Genomic DNA, 20,664 nt, shown 5'->3' on the forward strand with positions numbered 1-20,664 from the left:
GTGACAGATTTTATTTTCCTGGGCTCCAGGATCATTGCAGATGGGGACTGCAGCCAAGAAATTAAAAGACGCTTGCTCCTGGGGAGGAAAGCTATGGCAAATCTAGACAGCAGACTAAAAAGCAGACATCACCCTGCCAAAGTGCGTCTAGTCAAGGTTATGGTTTTTCCAGTTTCAATGTGTGGCTGTGAAGGTTGGACCATAAGGAAGGCTGAGCACCAAAGAATGGAGGCCTTTGAACTCTGGTGCTGGAGAAGATTCCTGCAAGTCCCTTGGACTGCAAGGCGATCCAACCGGTCAGTCCTAGAGGAGATCCACCCTGATTGCTCTTTACAAGGCCAGATCCTGAAGAGGAAACTCAAAGACTTTGGCCACCTAATGAGAAGGAAGAAGGACTCCCTGGAGAAGAGCCTCATGCTGGGAACGATGGAGGGCAAAAGAAGAAGAAGGGGACGGCAGAGAAGGAGGTGGCTGGATGGAGTCACTGAAGCAGTCGGCGTGAGCGTAAATGGACTACAGAGGATGGTAGAGGACAGGAAGGCCTGGAGGAATGTTGTCCATGGGGTCGCAATGGGTCGGACACGACTTCGCAACTAACAACAACATAAATATTTGGGGAACTTTCTTTTAAAGGTCTGTCAGCAATAATTTTAAAAAATGGTAAAAATATCAACTATGGGACTGAAATAGCTGAAGGTATCAGCAAACACAGACATTTGAAAGCATCTGACCATTTAGGTAAGAAACCTTATACTCTAAATTAAAAAACTGATGCGTAACATGAGGTGTATCAAACTGTGTATGTGGGTGCCATAAAATGTACCTTCCAATACACTGTACTATACACTTACTCAAATATTAGGTTACTCCATTTAGTGCCAGGCTTCACACATTGAATAAACTATAGTTTATCGAACAAATCACAGTAGATACGTTCACACAACAAACTAAACCCAAATCAAGCAAACCACAACGTCGCTTAGTATGATGAGTGAACCCCAATAAGAATTAATTTCTCAATAAACATACCTATAATTGCTCAATCCAGAATCAAATACCTGACTATTCAGATACACAGATCATTCAAGTGGCTCATGATGGTTGCGATCACACAACTCATTGAGCCTCAAAATTTCCCCTTGGTAAAAGGTAAGGTAAAGGTTCCCCTCACACATATGTGCTAGTCATTCCCGACTCTAGGAGGCGCTGCTCATCTCCGTTTCAAAGCCGAAGAACCAGCACTGCCTGAAGACGTCTCCGTGGTCATGTGGCCGGCATGACTCAATGCCGAAGGTGCACAGAACGCTGTTACCTTCCCATCAAAGGTGGTTCCTATTTTTCTACTTGCGTTTTTCACGTGCTTTCAAACTGCTAGGTTGGCAGAAGCTGGGACAAGGAACAGGAGCTCACTCCGTTATGCGGCGCTAGGGATTCAAACCGCCGAACTACTGACCTTTCTGATTGGCAAGCTCAGCGCCTTAGCCACTGAGCCACAACATCCCTTCTTTCCCCCAAAGTACCTTACAAATATGTAGACATCCTGTCTCAGTCTTCCTCTCCTAAATTAAGGAATGATACATGGATCCATATACATGGGAACGATTGAGGGCAAAAGAAGAAGAGGACGACAGAGAATGAGGTCGCTGGATGGAGTCACTGAAGAAGTCGGCGTGAGCTCAGGGGACAGTAGAGGACAGGAAGGCCTGGAGGAACGTTGACCATACGCCCGTGATGGGTCGGACACGACTTCGCAACTAACAACGACGAGGATGTTGGAAATGATCTGTTCCAAATGACCCACAGGTACAAATCCAGGGTAACTGTATTGTCATTAGCTTCATTTGAAAGATTTGATCCAATATTCACCTGTGTACAGGTTACAGAAGTAAAGGAAACGGCATATTTACTGCATTTATTTCCTTCCATTTCTCTGGCAGTGGAAAGTATACTTCTATGTGGGATTTGGGCTGTGCTTCCTTTTATTCCCACGCACACCTGTGAAGATTGACAGGGTTTGACTGGCTCAAAGTCCCTGCTGATCTCTCACGGGTCAAACAGGGCCAGTCATTAAGTCTCCCAAATTATACTTCAACTTCTTCACAAGGACATAAGGACTACCTTGAAATGAGATCAAAAGCCCATGCCTCTCGTTATCTATTTTCCCCATGTCTCCTACACTTTACGAGACGTGTTTCATTGTTAAATATTGGTCATTGCCTCTGCCTGTCTATCAATGAAATTCGTAACGATTAAAGTAGCGTACTTCATTAACAGACTCGCACATCAAAGGCATGTGGGAATATTAGCACTTTCCTGGCTGTTCTTGCAACTGCTGAAGCATGTAGTTGTGTTAAAAAAAAGTAAGACTCCCCCCCCCCAACCTTCTACTACATTTATCTGAAGGATGAGAAACAAGCTCCAATTTCATACATTCCTAACCATGTTGTTAAGAAAAAAAGGCTTAACATGCAGTCATGCTTTGGTAGAAGACGGTCCTAGCACTGAAGATGTTACCTAGTTGGGTAATGAGAGATCTGCAAGAAAACAACCAAGTTCAGAAAGCACCCAGGACCTCATAGTCCTCCTCCTTCACTCTGCAAATCCCACTCCCTCCTTCCAGCACTGATGATGTTACCTTGTTGGGTAATAAAAGGTCTGCAAGAAAATAACCAAGTTCAGAGAACACCCCCCCCCCATAGTCCTCCTCCTCCTCCTCTGCAAATCCCACTCCCTTCCAGCACTGATGATGTTACCTTGTTAGGTAATGAAAGGTCTGCAAGAAAATAATCAAGAGAGCAACGAGGACACCACAGTATGACAGGATTTCCATGCATTCCAGGAGGAGTTCTGCAGAAATTTATTGAATTCAATTGTGCAATACAGACTCTGCTTGCAGAAAACTCAAGATTTAGGCTCCGATTAGAAGGATTAGGTAGCAAACGAAAATTTTCCATCCAGCACTCTGGAAAAAATATCTGCACTCGTCTATACCTGAGTTTCCCACACACTCTGTTCCCACAAGTCTCTGTAAAGGGTGTGCTGGCTGGGGAATTCTGGGAATTGAAGTCCATGTTGTCCAAAATATCTCTCCCTGACTCTAAGAATTAGATCAATCTAGGATACAGAATATGGCAAATGCTTCTCTTGAAATTAATAACTACATATATGTCAATCTCAGATTGTCAAAAGGTACATCTAAGTGAAATGCTGCATGCCAAAAAGACAGATCCACATAAGGAAGTAGCACTTCCTATGAACAGGCAAAGCAAAAGTACTTTGTGATGTCTATTTATACAATAATACAATAACAGAGTTGGAAGGGACCTTGGAGGTCTTCTAGTCCAACCCCCTGCCTAGGCAGGAAACCCTATACCGTTTCAGACAAATGGCTATCCAACATCTTCTTAAAGACTTCCAGTGTTGGAGCATTCACAACTTCTGGAGGCAACTTCTGTTCCACTGATTAATTGTTCTGTCAGGAAATTTCTCCTCAGCTCTAAGTTGCTTCTCTCCTTGATTAGTTTCCACCCATTGCTTCTTGTCCTGCCTTCAGGTGCTTTGGAGAATAGCTTGACTCCCTCTTCTTTGTGGCAGCCCCTGAGATATTGGAAGACTGCTATCATGTCTCCCCTAGTCCTTCTTTCTCTTAAGCTAAACATACCCAGTTCCTAGAACCGTTCTTCATATGTTTTAGTCCCCTAATCATATTGGTTGCTCTTCTCTGCACTCTTTCTAGAGTCTCCACATATTTTCTACATCGTGGCGACCAGAACTGAATGCAGTATTCCAAGTGTGGCCTTACCAAGGCATTATAAAGTGGTATTAACACTTCACGTGATCTTTATTCTATCCCTGTTTATGCAGCCTAGAACTGTGTTGGCTTTTTTGGCAGCTGCTGCACACGGCTGGCTCATATTTAAATGGTTGTCCACTAGAACTCCAAGATCCCTCTCACAGTTACTACTATTGAGCAAGGTACCACCTATACTGTACCTGTGCATTTCATTTTTCTTGCCTAAATGTAGAACCTTACTCTTTTCATCATTGAATTTCATTTTATTAGATAGTGCCCAATGTTCAAGTTTGTCAAGATCCTTCTGTATCTTAAGCCTATCTTCTGGAGTGTTGGTTATTCCTGCCAGCTTGGTGTCATCTGCAAATTTGATGAGTTCCCCATTTATTCCCTCATCCAAATCATTGATGAAGATGTTGAAGAGTACTGGGCCTAAAACAGAGCCTTGGGGTACTCCACTGCATACTTCCCTCCATGTAGATGCAGTTCCATTGAGGACTACACGTTGAGTGCGGTTGGTCAGCCAGTTACGAATCCATCTGGTGGTGATGCTGTCTAACCCACATTCTTCTACTTTATCTAGTAGTAGGTTATGGTCTGCCTTATCAAATGCCTTACTGCAATCCAAGTAAACTATATCGACGGCATTCCTCTGGTCCACTAATTTTGTCAAAGAATGCAATAAGATTAGTCTGGCATGATCTGTTTTTGACAAACCCATGTTGGCTTTTGGCTATTACTTTGTTTACTTCTAGGTGTTCGCTAATTCGTTGCTTGATTATCTTTTCAGAATCTTTCCTGGTATTGAGGTCAGGCTGATAGGTCTATAGTTTCCTGGATCTATTTTTTTCCCTTTTTTGAAGATGGGAACCACATCAGCTCTTTTCCAGTCCTCTGGTAGTTCCCCGGTGCTCCAGGATCTCTGAAAGATATGGTTCAGTGGTTCTGAGATCTCGTCTGCCAGTTCCTTCAGAACCCTGGGGTGTAATCCATCTGGTCCTGGTGATGTGAACTCGTCTAGGGTAGACAGGTGCTCACTTACCATTTTCTTCCATATTTCAACTTGTGTTCCTAATCTGATTTTTGTGGTGCTGTTTTTGATAGGCTGGACTGTTTTATCCCTTTGTGTAAAGACAGATGCAAAAAATGAGTTAAATAGTTCTGCTGTCTCCCTGTTGCACCAAGAGGTTATTAGCTGTTCTGCCTGTAGCATTAGGATAGAGGAATTTCAGGGAATAAGTGAGTGTGAGCACAAATGTTTATAGTAGTGCAAAGGTTTAAAAAAAGTAAATCAAAGAAATGGTATTTCTTTACTGAAACAATGCTGGAGTTTCATACGACTGTGGCAAGCTTAGCATATCATGTTAATAAAATATATTTAACTGTCCTTCGCTGAATAACTGACAACTAGATGGATTCACACAATCCAGTTTTGAGGATAAAACTCCACAAGTTACGGCATTATACATGAAACCACTCACTATATGTTATTCAAAAATGATTAATGTTAAATCTGACGTGGCATCAACATTTTCTGCCCTATTGCCAAAAAATCCCCATAAAGGATTCTACCATTTTGATTCCTAAAAAAAAGTTTAAAAATTGTGGAAGGTTGTCTTAAACAAAACATCTCTAATGAGATCTTTATAGCTATTTATTTCTCCCATCGGATACACTGGCTCATCTGGGAAAACAGTTTTTTTAAAAGGCCCCACTGTAGACCGTTTTGAAGACATTTTAAGGATCTGTTTCCATATAAATGCGACTGGTTAATAAAAGAAAACTGGAATAATTAAATCCATGGAAAGATCTTATAATTGAGCTCTAATCAAACACTGATATCGGTGATTACCAAAACAAAAAACAAAAAAAACCCTAACTCAGTTGATTCTAGTTCAGAAATTTATACAATCCATCAGTTAAAGACAACAAAGAAAGGATCAAGAGATTCCCAGTCTGCAGACATCAGATCCATTCAAACTTTGGATCAAGAGATTCCCAATCTGGAGACATCGGATTCATTCAAACGGCCTCTCTTTTCGCGACTCAAAAAAGCATCAAAAATAATATTCTGAAAATGGACAAGAAAACACCGAGACTCATTCGTTGACTAAGAACCAGATGCCAGATGCTAGATATCCCCAATGGAACTCAATCGTCATGCATCAGATCGAGGCTTTTAAAGAAGGCTACTTCTAAGATTATCAAGGCTGATTATCACAGCAATCAATCAATTAAATTCTTGACCCATTCAGACCCGAGTGGGCCAACTTAAAACCTTGAGTAGCCAAGGAAGATAAAAACAAAATCACACACACACACACACAAAAGTCAAACAGCAGGAATAGCACAACCAAGCAACATTCCCAATCTAAATGGATTTTCCCAATTTGAATCCAAGACTTCTGGGTGGACTTGACCCCCACTAGATCAATTTGGGGTGGGGGAAAAAAAACCCCAAACAATCCAGCCTGACAAAACAATGCTTCAAATCACCTGCATCCCCAATTATATACATTCAGGGTCCACTACTTCCAAGCGCCGGTTCACCCCACATTATCTTCTCCGACCGCATGCATGACCCGCCGTCCTGAGTGATGGAGGGGGGGTGGGGGTGGCGGTCTGCATGTACGACCCACCTTTACCTTTCCCTTTTCCCGTGGGGGCAGCGCCGCCCCCGCCGCTGCCCGCTCCTCCGACAGCCGCCACGCAGGACGCCTGGGGATCCTTCCTCAGCCTCTTGCTCTGCGGCCGGACGCTGGACCGGAGGAAGTGATGCTGGTCGTGGCCGGGGGCTGCCGGTGGTGGTGGTGGTGGCGGCGGCGGTCCCGAGGAGGAGGAGGAAGCCGGGGGTGATGCTGGGACTCCCGAGGAGGGACCCCCGTTCGCTTCTCCTCCTTGAGGGGTCCCCTCCTCCTCGGCTTTCTTCTGGCCTCCGTCTCCCCCACATCCTCCTCCTCCTTCGGGGCACTCCTCTTCCTCGCCAGCCGCTCCTCTCTTGCCCAGCTTCCTCAGGCCTTCCTCGGGGGCTCCAACGCCGCTGCTGTGGTCACCCAGCTTGACTGTCATCCTGGGGAGGGGGAAAAAAAGACAAGAGGAGGAAGAAGAGGGTGAGGCTGGCAGGCCCAAAACAACCCCGGGGCCTGGCAGCCGAGGGTCTTTCCCTTCTCCCTCCCTCAAACCCCACGGGGGTCTCCCTCCCCCACCTCGCCCAGGGCTCCCCGGACGGTCCCGCTTTTCTTTCTTTCTCCCCCCCCCCCCACACCCCACACACACAATCGCGGGGAGAAGTTTCGCCGCAGACATTCCGCTCAACATGGCCGCCGTTGTTTGCCTCTCCATTGCCATCGCCTCGTCCCGACCCGGAGCGCGCGGGCGGGGAAGGGTCCGCGGGATCCCCCCACCGAACCCCGGCAGTCTCGAACGGGACCCTACCCTCACCTTTCACGACCGCCCCCCCCCTAAGGAGAGACCCCCGGAGCGGCCGCCCCGAGCCCGGGAAAAGCGGCCCAAGTGAGGAAAGTGGCTGGGCAAGCAGAGAAGAGGAGGAGGAGGAGAGGGCGCGCGCGGGTGGGAGCCCCCCCTCCGCCCCCCCCAGGCGACCCCCGGTCCTACCCATGGTGCGGGTCTGCCGGGCCGGGGGGGCTCTTCCTTCTCCTCACCATGGAGCCGAGGCGAGGCGGGCTCCCGAAGGGGGGGCATTCATGATCCTCGCTGCAGCAACCCAGCAGCCGTTTTCTCTCCTCCTCCTCTCTTTGCCAGCGAGGGTGTGCGCCTGCCTTGTGCCTCTGGGTGTGTGTGTGTCTGTGTGTGTGTTGCTTGTGTCTCCCCCCCCCCTTCTTCTCTTTCTCTCCCCGGAAAAGTGCAAAGATTCCCAACTCTTCCTCCCCCCCCCTCTTTTGCAGCTTTTTCTGCAAAAGGAAGCCCCCACTTCTTTTTCTATGGGAAGGAAAAAATAAAAAGCCACGCGCAATTCTCCCCCCTCTTTTTTTGCTTTTGCAAAAGGAGGGAGGGGAACAAAAGCCTGGAGGTGGGGTGGGTGGGAGGGAGGGAGGTTTGGGGGGTGGGGTGCAGAAGGCACACCCGTCTAGGAGGGCCAGCCCCCCCTTTCTCCCCGCCCCATCTGCCTCCCACCCTGTTTAGTGAACTTAACTTACTCTTGCATTGGGAAGCTGGAGAGACGCTTTATGGTTTGTTTGGGGAGGGGGGCGTTATTGGGGAGGTTGAGGTTTAGGTAACTTAGTGTGGGTTGGGGGAGTTTAGATTTTTTTTTATTTTTTTTATTTTTTTGCAGAGGAGGTAGATGTAATACTTTCCCTTCCCTTCCCACCCTTCCCTATTGGGAATAAATGGCAGACCAACGTTTAGGTGCCAGAGTCCTTTTCTTGTGCCATCTTTTCAAACCAAAGGGGCCGTTCCCTTGCCAGGGTTTTCATAAAAGGGGTAACTCATACTTATCGTGACTTTTTTGGGGGGGATTATATAATTATATCCCTGGGTGATTGCTTTTAAAAAAACAAAAACAAAGCCCCAACCACCTAGACAGGAAGCCTGCAAACTGATATTAACCACATCAATTAATCACCCCCTCCTCTTTTTTAAAAAAAAATGCATGCAGAGGAAAACCCTGGAAAAGATGCAAAGCAAAATATCTTTCAACTTCTCTCGCGGTTCTGACGTTTAGAAATATACTATGAAAAATTAAGCACTTCTTCAGGGTATATTGAGAATTAAAGCATTCCTTATTTACCACCAAGCAGACATGGGGATATTTCCGATTAGAAATTACAAAACACCCATCAGCAAAGAGGCTGCAGATCAACAGTATAGTAGAAAGTTGTTTTTAGCCAAAAGATTCAGCGCCTCCAAAGAATATTATAACCGTTCAAGAAAACAGTGCATACACATTTTCCTTTCATACGCTTCACTTAGGAGCACTTGAATACAGAATATTCTATTTTATGCCCGTTTTCAAAACTGAATCTACCAAGATGGAATCCGCTCCATAATTTTCCTGGAACCAAACGTCCAAAAAGCAAAGAGCCTTTAAGATTCACATTCTTGGTGCACGTTTAATTCATTGGGGGACAGACTTCAGTTCATTTCAGCCTTGAAATACTTTCAAAAATGGCCGCAACGAAAACCATCCAGCATTGAATAAATCAAGAGATCTGCAGAACTGGCTACCTGGGTTTCACAGAAGAAACAAATCCATGGGCCATAAAGCAAAGCTAATCTGAAATAATCACTTATGTTCGATTTCATATTGCTATTCATATATCTTAGGGGAATGAATGATGCAGCAAAGACAGAAAACAGCCCAGATGGGGAAGTAGCAACTGATCCGTTTGAACGCGCCCAACTGCACAATAATAAAACATAATTGAATTTTATCTGATTCTTTCCCTTCTTCTTCCCCCTGGCTGCCAGATTTCCATTCCTTCCTGCATCCTCCCCACTCACCCCCCCCAATTGCACCGACACCTCTGCTCTGCCACCTTACTCTATCTATCATCTATCATCTATCTATCTATCTATCTATCTATCTATCTATCTATCTATCTATCTATCATCTATCTATCTATCATCTATCTATCTATCTATCTATCTATCTATCTATCATCTATCTATCTATCTATCTATCATCTATCTATCATCTATCTATCTATCGATCGATCGATCTATATACTACGTCGGTCAATATTTACTCCCGCCACGGCTCTGTTCCCTCCCCCTCTGATGACACCTCCCTGCCCCCGTTTTCCCTCCCTTAACTAATGCAAACGCCCCTCCTTCGCTTCCCCGGTGCAAAGCTGACCACGGTGCAAAATTGACCACTGTGCAAGCTGCCTCGCCTCTACCGTTCCCTCTCCTAGGAAGCCCAGCCCGTTGGGGGGTGGGTGTTCCCCAAAAGTATTATATTTCTTCTCTGCGCCCCGCCGGCAGGATACCCGCCAAAGCGAGCTTCGGCGAAAAGTCAATCCCAGTAGCCGATTATGCACTGCACGCCCTTGATGGGGTTGCAAGCCAGCGTTGCTTTACAGGCCGGGTTGCGCATCCCACCCACCGCCCACCCCCTAACCGGGTACTCAAGCCAACCGGGCCTGGCTCCTACCTGATGCATGGGAATCCTCCGGCACCTGCGGCGGCCACGGCAGGGCAACCGATCCCGGCAAGCCGCCCTCCGATCCCGGAGAAGCCCCGCAACTCCCGGGCAGGCGGCCGCCTTTGCAAATGCCTACCCCGGTTGCCTGCCGCCGCGAGTCTCCCGGTGGCTTCCGCTTCCTCGTTTGCCGCCGCGCGCGCGCGCAAGATGGGAAGAGCGAGAGCCTCGGCGCGCGATCCCGGGGAGGCCCAGCGGAGAGCTCCGACAGCAAGCCACGCCTCCAAAGGGGCGGGGACAAAAAGAAAGAACAAGACAGGCAGAAGGGAAAGGGGGCGGGGAGGAGGAGGAGGAAAGGGTTGGGGTTTCTTTTTTCCCCCACTTCTCACTCCCAAACAAATGTTTTCATTGGTCGGCGTCGAAAGGAAGGGAGGCCGCGGAAGCCAAGGTTTGGCCAATCGGGGCGCCGCGCGCGAGACAGATGATACGGGAGGGTCCCCTGCGCGCGAGGAGATGCGGGGTAAGAGAGAGCGAGAGAGAGAGATTGGAGGGCAGGCAATTCGTGCCGGAAGTGGTGGAGGCAGGAGCTTACACTGGCTCCGAGGAAGGGATGGGCGGGGATTCGGAAAGGGGATTAGGGCACTTTTTTTTGGAGGGGGGGGTCGTTAATTGGCTGGTTCCTGTTGGATCGGCAAGGCAGGGGACCAATGGCGAAAGTGGTGGAGGTATTTTAAAAGGTTCCAGTCCTGTTTTTCCCGCGAGTGTCCCGTATTGATGGGATGCGTATGTGTTCGCAATGAAAGCAAACTTGATTCCACGAAATTCCACGATTCCACACACACACACGTACATAATTTATATATATTTGACTTATCACTATGACTATCACAACACTAAATGTTGTATCTTATGATTCTTAATGAATGTATTCTATTTTATTTTTCTTTATGTACACTGAGAGCATCTGCACCAAAGACAAATTCCTTGTCTGTCCAATCACACTTGGCCAATCAAAAATTCTATCCTATCCTTCCATCCATCCATCCATCCATCCAACCAACCCACCCACCCAACCACATACATGTATGTATGTATGTACATACATACATACATACATACATACATACACATAGTTATAGGAGGGGATTTATTTACTTATTTCATCCCTGGATGCTTTCAAGAAGTGACTGGACTGCCATCTGTCAGAAATGGTGTAGGGTCTCCTGCTTGGGCGAGCGAGGTGGACTAGATGACCTACAAGGTCCCTTCCAACTCTGTCATTCTCTATTTGTAAATAAAACACTGCCACTGAAAAGGCAAGGGAGGGGCATTTCAGCACAGAAAAACAACCATCTATCACGATTTGCTCTCAAACCAGCCAAGACCGAATCGTCTTGGCTTGTTTGACAACAAAACCTACAAGCAACAAAACTCGGGTGGGTGGGTGGGAGGGGGGTGATTTTTTTTTATTACTTGTTTGGGCAGAAAGTCCAAAACGGAAGAAAGAGAGAGAAATAATCAGTTTGCAACCCCCAAGGGCGCCTCTTACCACCGCCTTGCCGAACAAGCGATGCGCGAAAGCGTTCGGCAATTTCCACCCGGCCTCCTTTCCACCGCCACCCCACTCCCTTCGGTTCTCTCCGCTTCCCCTTCGGGTATTTCCGTGGCGGGGGGGGGCGCTCGCCGTTGCCCAGGGCAACGCGAAGCCTCTGCTTTTCAAGCGGCCGATCGGCCCAGCAGGCCTCGATCGGATCCCGACCGGGAAAAGGTAAGGCGGCCAAGTCCGGGATGGCGGGAGGACTCGGGGTGAGGGAAGAGGCGTAAAAGGAAGCCCTTCGGCAGCTACGGCCGCATCCATGAAGTCTCGAGCAATCGAGCTGGGCTTAACTGCCGTACAGGAGATCCCCAACGGGGTGGGGTGGGGGATGGGGGGCGTCAGCAAGGGAGAACCCTTAAATTAATCTTGGTTTCGTTCTCCTCCCTCCCTCCCAATCTTTATCGTCTCTCCCGGCCCTTCCTAAAGCTTTTAAAAGCAGTGATTTCTCAACTCTTGGCGGTTTGTGGATGGGCGGACTTCAACTCCCAGGATTCCTCAGCACCTGCAAGGCTTGCTAGGGAATTCTGGGAGTTGAAGTCCACCCGCACACTTCAAGCTCTCCAGGTTGAGGTGCAGATATGGGGGCAGGCAGGACCTGTGCGGAATGTGTGTGGCTGGTTTATTTCCTATTGGGATTGGGGATAGGTTTGCATGATCTGCCCTATCAGAGGGAGGAGCAGCATAAAAATGTCATAAAAAGCAAGTGAATATTTGGCTCTCACTCTTCAGCTGGTCGTACAATAAATACTTTGTCTCATAGGTGTCTGACCATGGCGGTCTACATTGATCATCGAATAGAAGCCCTTGAGTCCTGTGGGCCCCACACCCACATGACCTGGCACCGTCTTCAGCCGCTTTTGGCTGTGGCATCCATTAATGCAAACTCTGGCGGCAGCGTGGATATTTTTCAAGAACAGGCAAGTGTTCTAAACCTAATGACGGTCTTGGGCTAATCAAGTGCCAGGCATTTGCATTACCTGCATAATACATAAATTTAGATTTATTTAGAGAGTCAGAGATGAATTGAAGGATTAGGCCAGCTAATGCTGGCTGAGCAACTCGGGGAGTTGAAGTCCACCTGTCTTAAAGTTGATATTGGTGAGAAATAGATAGATAGATGATAGATAGATGATAGATAGATAGATAGATAGATAGATGATAGATAGATAGATAGATAGATAGATAGATAGATAAATAGATAGATAGATAAATAGAGAGAGGGAGATGATTTAGAGGCTAGAGATGGATGGATGGATGAATGGATGGATGGATGGATGGATAGATATAAATAGATAGATAGATGATAGATAGATAGATGATAGATAGATAGATAGATAGATAGATAGATAGATAGATAGATATGATTTATAGATAGATGCTAGAGATGGATGGATGGATAGATAGGATAGATAGTGATAGATAGATGATAGATAGATAGATAGATAGATAGATAGATAGATAGATAGATAGGATAGATAGGATAAATAGATATAGATAGACAGTGGTAGATAGATAGATAGATAGATAGATAGATAGATAGGGAAAGACGTGTGTTTGTGTGTGTGTGATTTCTCAACCATATCAACTTTAAGACAGGTGGACTTCAATTCCCAGAGTTTCTGGGATACACACACACACACACACATGTGAAAATGATGCTGTTCTGTCTTTCCTTTTCCCCTCCCCCAGGGAGAGTATGTGGGTGATGCCCACTTGGAAAAAAACTTTCGGGTCACGTACCTCAGTTGGCACCCCTCCAAACTAATCGTGGCCGTGGGTTGCGAGATGGGAGATGTGGTAGTAATGAACAAACAAGACAAGGAGCATCATGCTGTGCCCTCCAATCATAATGCTGATATTTCGGTCCTGAGTTGGAGTACCAATGGGACACGTCTTGTTTCTGGAGATAAAGTAAGTAGCGAAATCAAAATGGCTTTTGAACAGCACATCAGTGCAAAATCTACCTGTCATTTGTTAACACAGAGGTGAAAGTTTCTCTAGTAGATGTGAATTTTTCATGTACTTATAAAGGGAGAAAATGTCAAGCACATTTCCCCAAGGCTCTTCATTCCATTTTGCCAACTTTCAAAGCACAAAACGAAACTATTGCAAACTGAAAATGGAATCCTGTGTCGAGTGATCCGTTACCAGGATTATCTATTTTTTTTAAAAAATTCAGAAACATCCATTCTTTGGTGTTCTTATTTATAACCATTTTTTCCCCCGAACTTCAGAAACTGCCAATTCATTCCTACATTTGTTTGAAATCTTCAAATAGATCAGACAATTTTAATAGTGAACATCGCCCAGGCAAAATTAGATTTTGGCATTGCTTTTATCCTACAACGGTAATGGTTTTTTGTTTTTTTTAAATGTAGCTTTTCGCTGCTTTCTTCTCTGCAATTCCACTCAGTTATTTGACAATTAACTCAACTGGGACTTAATTCCTGGTGACCCAGTTTAGTATTGCAAGGCATTGAGAATTGACTTATACATACGGTAGCCTCTGGTTACTGGTGGGTTCCGTATCCCGTTGCAACCGGCACGGTGCAACGGGGCCCAGTATCCACTACATGAACGCGCACAGCGCGTGCATGCCTCCTTACCTCCTGCGACGCTCCGCGATGCTCCAGCTGCTCGGCGGAGCATCGCGCAGGCGCTGTACACTCTGTGAGCAGAAGCGCCGAAGAACTCAAATCCAGGTAAGGAGGATGGGCAGGCAGGTGGGCCCTCTGGAGCATCATACCGGAACGGTACCCGGTGCTCCCAGCAGGCACTGGTACACCCATGCAACCCACCACTGCCTCTGCTCCAGGGGTTGGCAATCTTAAACACTCAAAAGAGCCATTTGGACCCGTTTCCCACTGAAGAAAAAACACCGGGAGCCACAAAAACCCCTGACTATTTCCTGAGCGGCCACAAAACTAGTATATGTAGTTGAAGTAAGCATTCTGTTTTCTTCTGAAGCGTTTCTTTTCTTGGATTTCCCCATGTTTGGCCTACCGGGGGTTGAAAAGCTCAAGAAAATACATTCCAGCGGGTGTCGCACATTGGCGGGCGTAACGCATATTTTGAGCAACAGGGAGCCGCAGCAGAGGGATAAAAGAGCCACATGAGGCTCCAGAGCCGCAGATTGCTGACCCCTACTTTGGTCCTTCAGGAGATGTAGCTGAAACTCCAGGCTATCTTAGAGATTTGAAGGAAAAGTGACAAATCTCTCATGCACTTCCAAGCCCGGCTGTATTTATCAGCCAGATACCTTTCTGCTATTAAGTTGGAAGGAACTTGAATGATTTCACCATCTATATTCCAAAGGGCTGATTTGACCCTAGATGAATATGGGAAATAGGAAAACGCTCTTCAGGTGAACAAAGCAATTTTCTCTTGGTTGCTTCTAAAAGCTGGAGTGGCTTAGATCAGGGTCACCAACCTTTGGACCTTGAATTTTATGATGAGGATGAGGATGATTGCTCAAACTAACCGTAACCAGAAAACACACTGTTATATAGACATTGAAACTGTTGGTCTTTCTATATTTCATCTAATAAAATGAAATTCAATGGTGAAAAGAGTAAGGTTCTACATTTAGGCAACAAAAATGGAATGCACAGGTACAGAATAGGTGGTACCTTGCTCAGTAGTAGTAACTGTGAAAGGGATCTTGGAGTCCTAGTGGAAAACCATTTAAATAGGAGCCAGCCGTGTGCAGCAGCTTCCAAAAAAGCCAACACAATTCTAGGCTGCATCAACAGAGGGATAGAATCAAGATCACGTGAAGTGTTAATACCACTTTATAATGCCTTGGTAAGGCCACACTTGGAATACGGCATTCAGTTCTGGTCACCACGATGTAAAAAAGATGTGGAGACTCTAGAAAGAGTGCAGAGAAGAGCAACAAAGATGATTAGGGGACTGGAGACTAAAACATATGAAGAACGGTTGCAGGAACTGGGTATGTTTAGCTTAAGAGAAAGAAGGACTAGGGGAGACATGATAGCATTGTTCCAATATCTCAGGGTCTGCCACAAAGAAGTGGGAGTCAAACTATTCTCCAAGGCACCTGAGGGTAGAACAAGAAGCAATGGGTGGAAACTAATCAAGGAGAGAAGCAACTTAGAACTAAAGAAAAATTTCCTGACAGTGAGAACAATGAATCAGTGCAACAGAAATTGCCTCCAGAAGTTGTAAATGCCCCAACACTGGAAGTCTTTAAGAAGATGTTGGATCGCTATTTGTCTGAAACGGTATAGGATTTCCTGCCTAGGCAGGGGGTTGGACTAGAAGACCTCCAAGGTCCCTTCCAACTCTAGTATTGTATTGTATTGTACTGTATATATAGCAAAAAGAAAAATATTAATCGAATCATCTCTCTTTTGTAGCTCGGGGTTCTTGTATTGTGGCGGATGGATCAGCGGGGTAGAGTCCAAGGTCCCCCATTGTTAAAACACGAGTATGGAAAACATCTTAATTTCTGCATATTTCGCCCCCCTCCTCCCGGAGAGTAAGTATGAAACGTTGGCCAGAATTTCTGTCCGTTGATGCTAAGTTCCAATGGAGTAAACATGTGATTGTAAATTGAGGTCTGCCTCTAACCGGAAGTTCTCACCTTGTAGATCCAAAGGGTGCCAAAACTCAAATGTCTTGCTCTTACCTGCAGAGATTTGGTTCAGCTGGCCAAAGCTGCCGTGAGCGGTGATGAGAAGGCCCTGGATATGTTCAACTGGAGAAAATCTGGCATGGGGATGGCTCTGAAAATGGGACCCCAGGAAGGCCTGTCCTTCTTCGTAAGCATGATCGATGGTGAGAACAAAGCAGATTTTTAAAAACAAAAATGTATTGGCTGATTTTTATTCTTTATATTTATGCTATATAATTTATACAAACATTTAAAGCTGTGGGATGGATTACTTAAGCAGAGCTCATTCTTCTGGTTCCTACAAGCTGCACCAAAGATCTTTGATGTCCACTTATATAATAATTCAGTCTCCGAAGTGAGGCGTGGGAGGAGTGACATGTGGGTATTAACACGGCCCATTTGCCCGGAGACTGAGATAAATTTGAGGTCACTTCCTCTACTTCCTCCTCGTGACTCCCCAGATTAACCTCAGTCTTCGGCCCAGAAGGAGTAAAATTCTGACTCTCCAGTGGTTTGAGATTTGTTGGTTATTAGAATTGTCTGTTAGTGTCTTTTCCCACTTGTGTTCCTCCCACCTCTCTTCCTTGCGTCTCTGTGTCAGTTTAAAGTTTTATGTCCCTGGATCCTTTTTTATTTTTATTTATTTCCCGCCTATTTTATTTTATTATTGTTATCAAATAACGCAAGGCGGTTGAACATATCCAGCACACCTTCTTCCTCCTGTTTGCCCCATAACAACAACCCTGTGAGGTGAGTTGGGCTGAGATAGAGGGACTGGCCCAAAGTCGCCTAGCTGGCTTTCATTGTCTTAAGTCGGGACTAGAACTCACAGTCGTCTGAAAATTGCCCCAAGGTCAGCCAGTTGGCTTTCATGGCTAAGGTCACGATCTCCCATAACCGTCATCTTCATAACATTTTACTACTTCTATGGAAACCTATAGTAAAGGGAATGCATATTTAATCATACGTGTGCTAACTGCAGCTAGAATTGCATTTGCACAAATCTGGAAGTGTGAAGAGATCCCTACTGATGAGAATGTGATTAGGAAAATATTGGAAATATTAGAAGGTGCAAAAATGAATAGGTTCATGCTGGCTGTGTAGGAGAAAAAACAAACTGAATATTATACGACATGGGAGCTATTTTATGCATGGTTGGAGAACAAAAACAATCGTTAGGCATAAATGGAGATCAGTGAAATATAGAAAAGATGTTAAGACAGAGATGTAAGCAATATGATTCTTACAAATGGACTGTTTCCCCGAAAATAAGACCTCCCCGGATAATATTGCAGCACAGCAGCAGCCATGGAGGTGACCACGCTTGCTGCCTCCTGCACCTCAAGAATAATAAGACCTCCCTGAAAATAAGGCCAAGCGATGATTTGGGGGGTTAAAAGAAAATAAGACCCTGTTTTATTTTGGGGGAAATACGGTATGACTGTTAAGACCATTGTGTTTAATATTACTATTATATTCTCATTAGAACTATGTTAAGAGGGAGAAATGAATAGGTTTATTATGCTTATTATTATTGTAAGATTAGAGAATTAATATCAATGCAATGAATACTGTGGTTTCTGTTTGCACAGGGATATTTGTACCCAGACGACACACTGTTTAATAAAAGATGAAATGTTCAACTTCAAAAATAAAATAAATTTGAAAAAAAAAATATTGCCATCATTTTGAAAATACATTGGTTGATTTCACGCTGAGACAATTTGAGATAATTCTTTCCCCGCTAATCCCGAATTTGGCACGACCTGAGCTTTATTAGATGGCCGAGTTAACTACCCAATTCTTTGCGTTGCAGGAATTGTGCATTACGTGAGTGAACGCGGAAAAACCAACCAAGCGTTGATGATAGAAACTTCAATCCAAAAAATGCTGTTCATGGAAAGAGACGTCTTAGTAGTGATAACGGAGAGTCTCCTCTTATCCCTTCACAAAATTTCTCCCGAAGGAGAAACAGAAGAACTTCTGAAGGTAAGGATAGCAGGCTCTGTGACCCATTACTTACGAAAAAGTTAATCGTGGCGGTTTTGGGCTAGTTTTTACAAGCTGCCTTGAGGACGCTGGAGCTCCACTTTATTATACATGCCTGAAATTAAAGAATCAAAATAATTTATGAGCAGACAGCGTCAGTCACTTTTATTTTAATGCAAATGTCTTACCCGGACCCTGATTTTTGAAAAAAAAAGGATTAAACTCAATAACTTGGTGTGCTGAATGCTTTTTGTCGCTAGGTGAAGTTGAGTGGAAAAATGAATAATCCCGCTGATATTATTCTGATTGATCATAGCCTCCTGATCACTGCAACAAACGAATCCCTTCTTAGGTAAGAAAATGATTTGGTCTTTTGAGCTGCTGCCTGGTTCACTTATAACCTTAAATTATACCAAATGCAACATTAGACTTAAGAGCAAAGCGATGCCTGTAAGAACTTCTGAGACCTCACTACACTTCCTCCTCCTCCTCCTCTTCCTCCATATATATATTTGTTTTCGTAGATTTTACCAATCTTACCAATCTTACATGGGAAAAGACCCAAATACAACAAGACCAACATATATATGATAAAGGAGGAGAGCCTGTGTCTTAGTGGCTAATACAACTGCCTAATATGCAATACAGCCCTGGTTCGATTCCCAGTAAGGGTATGGCTAGCTGATGAAAGCTAAATAGCTTGAAATAGATCTATGCTAGTCTCCCTTTATTTATTTATCAGCACAAATGCAACATATATACATACATATATATAATATACACACACACGTACATACATACATAAACATACATACATACACACATACACACACACACACACACACACACACACATATATAGCTGTGAGTGTGTGTATGGGTATGTATGTTCCAGCATAACTGGAACGCCTCGAGCAATTTCAACCAAACTTGGCACACAGATGACTTACTCTCTGGAAACAAATACTGTGGGGGTAAGACACCCCTAACACCCCCTGGGTGTGTATTCTGTTCAGATACAGCTTGTTGTGCCTTCAAATAACTTCTACTTACTGCCGTAAAATGGCTTCTAATGTACAGTGCAGTGGAATTACGGCTTCACAGTACTTCACAAGGGGGCTCCCACTTTCCTTGACGCTTCTGGGAGCACAGGGAAAACATTGGTAACTAATTTAATTGTCACTGAAATCATGGCTTTTCCTGTCTAATACAGGATTAGAATAAATAAATAAATACCCGGGCAATACCGGGTTATCAGCTAGTTGACTATATTTCTTGTACCTTCTCTGTAGGTTCTGGGACTTGGAACGAGGTGAGAATTATGTCCTTTCTCTGGATGAACAGCTAGGCTTCGAAACTGGAGAATGTGTCCATTGTGTCTCCTATTGCAATGCCAAAGGTATACCAAAGATCAGGTTGCTTTGACCTTTAGCATCTTAATTATCCATTTTTTAAAATATCATTTAGAATAGAATAAAATAGAATAGAATAGGAAATAGAATAGAATAGGAAATAGAATAGAATAGGAAATAGAATAGAATAGGAAATAGAATAGAATAGAATTAGAGAATAGAATAGAATAGAATAGCAGAGTTGGAAAGGACCTTGGAGGTCTTCTAGTCCAACCCCCCGCTCAGGCAGGAAACCCTACACCACTTCAGACAAATGGTTATCCAACCTCTTCTTAAAAACTTCCATTGTTGGAGCATTCACAACTTCTGGAGGCAACTTCTGTTCCACTGATGAATTGTTCTCACTGTCAGGAAGTTTCTCCTTAATTCCAGGTTGCTTCTCTCCATGATTAGTTTCCACCCATTGCTGTTTGTTCAGTATGTTTTCAGTTAATTTTTCAATTAACGGGGGGGGGAGGAAAAAACAGTATTGACTTCTGACTCGCTCTGTTGCAGTAAAATAAAGTATTAACATCAAACCACAACTTTTTATTTTTCTAGAATAGAATAGAATAATAGAATAGAATAGAATAGAATAGAATAGAAATCTTTATAAGTGTGATTGGACACCCAAGGAATTTTTCTTTGGTACATAAGCTCTCAGTGTACATAAAAGAAAAGATACATTCATCACGAATCATAAGGTGCAACACTTAATGATAGTCATAGGGTACAATTAAGCAACCAATCATACTAGGAAACGATATAAATCATAAGGATACAAGCAACAGAGTTACAGTCATACAGTCATAAGTGGGAGGAGATGGGTGATAGGGACGATGAGAAGATTAATAGTAACGTAGACTTAGTGAATAGTTTGACAGCGTTGAGGGAATTATTTGTTAAGCAGAGTGATGGCATTCGGGGAAAAACTCTCCTTGTGTCTAGTTGTTCTGGTGTGCAGTGCCCTATAGCGTCGTTTTGAGGGTAGGAGTTGAAACAATTTATGTCCAGGATGAGAGGGGTCTGTAAATATTTTCCCAGCCCTCTTTTTGACTCGTGCAGTGTCCAGGTCCTCAATGGAAGGCAGGCTGGTAGCCATTGTTTTTTCTGCAATTCCAATTATCCTCTGAAGTCCTTGTCTGTCTTGTTGGGT

The 20,664-nt window shown here is 44.6% G+C and overlaps 3 protein-coding genes across 9 annotated transcripts in view; 2 read left to right on the forward strand and 1 right to left on the reverse strand.

The window, feature by feature from the left end:
* Nucleotides 1-10,175, reverse strand: part of CRAMP1 (cramped chromatin regulator homolog 1) — a 45,615-nt gene extending 35,440 nt beyond the window's left edge. For 2 of the 5 annotated variants that reach the window (XR_014176436.1, XM_081965887.1), the window contains exons 1-2: nt 7,409-7,563; nt 6,433-6,863 (exon numbers count right to left, since the gene is read on the reverse strand). Coding sequence is in view for 4 of the 5 variants with exons in the window: in XM_081965887.1 (XP_081822013.1) it covers nt 6,433-6,863; nt 7,409-7,458 (481 nt within the window). In the remaining variant the exon portion in view is untranslated. Of the gene's footprint in view, nt 1-6,432; nt 6,864-7,408; nt 7,579-9,908 lie in introns of those variants that run through there. The other 3 variants (XM_081965890.1, XM_081965889.1, XM_081965888.1) reach the window with 3 other exon arrangements.
* Nucleotides 1-20,664, forward strand: part of LOC309398746 (lysosomal dipeptide transporter MFSD1-like) — a 332,444-nt gene that overhangs the window by 70,210 nt on the left and 241,570 nt on the right. The gene's annotated exons all lie outside the window — the stretch shown is intronic.
* Nucleotides 10,398-20,664, forward strand: part of IFT140 (intraflagellar transport 140) — a 74,995-nt gene continuing 64,728 nt past the window's right edge. The window contains exons 1-8 of one of the 3 annotated variants that reach the window (XM_081965879.1): nt 10,398-10,416; nt 12,254-12,414; nt 13,187-13,404; nt 15,873-15,994; nt 16,151-16,293; nt 17,946-18,118; nt 18,379-18,470; nt 19,410-19,516. In XM_081965879.1, the coding sequence (XP_081822005.1) occupies nt 12,264-12,414; nt 13,187-13,404; nt 15,873-15,994; nt 16,151-16,293; nt 17,946-18,118; nt 18,379-18,470; nt 19,410-19,516 (1,006 nt within the window). In that variant the 5' untranslated portion in view covers nt 10,398-10,416; nt 12,254-12,263. Of the gene's footprint in view, nt 10,417-11,544; nt 11,665-12,081; nt 12,100-12,253; nt 12,415-13,186; nt 13,405-15,872; nt 15,995-16,150; nt 16,294-17,945; nt 18,119-18,378; nt 18,471-19,409; nt 19,517-20,664 lie in introns of those variants that run through there. The other 2 variants (XM_081965878.1, XM_081965877.1) reach the window with 2 other exon arrangements.

Source organism: Natrix helvetica (genome assembly GCF_964273705.1).
Source record: "Natrix helvetica genome assembly, chromosome: 13".
Classification (NCBI taxonomy): domain Eukaryota; kingdom Metazoa; phylum Chordata; class Lepidosauria; order Squamata; family Natricidae; genus Natrix; species Natrix helvetica.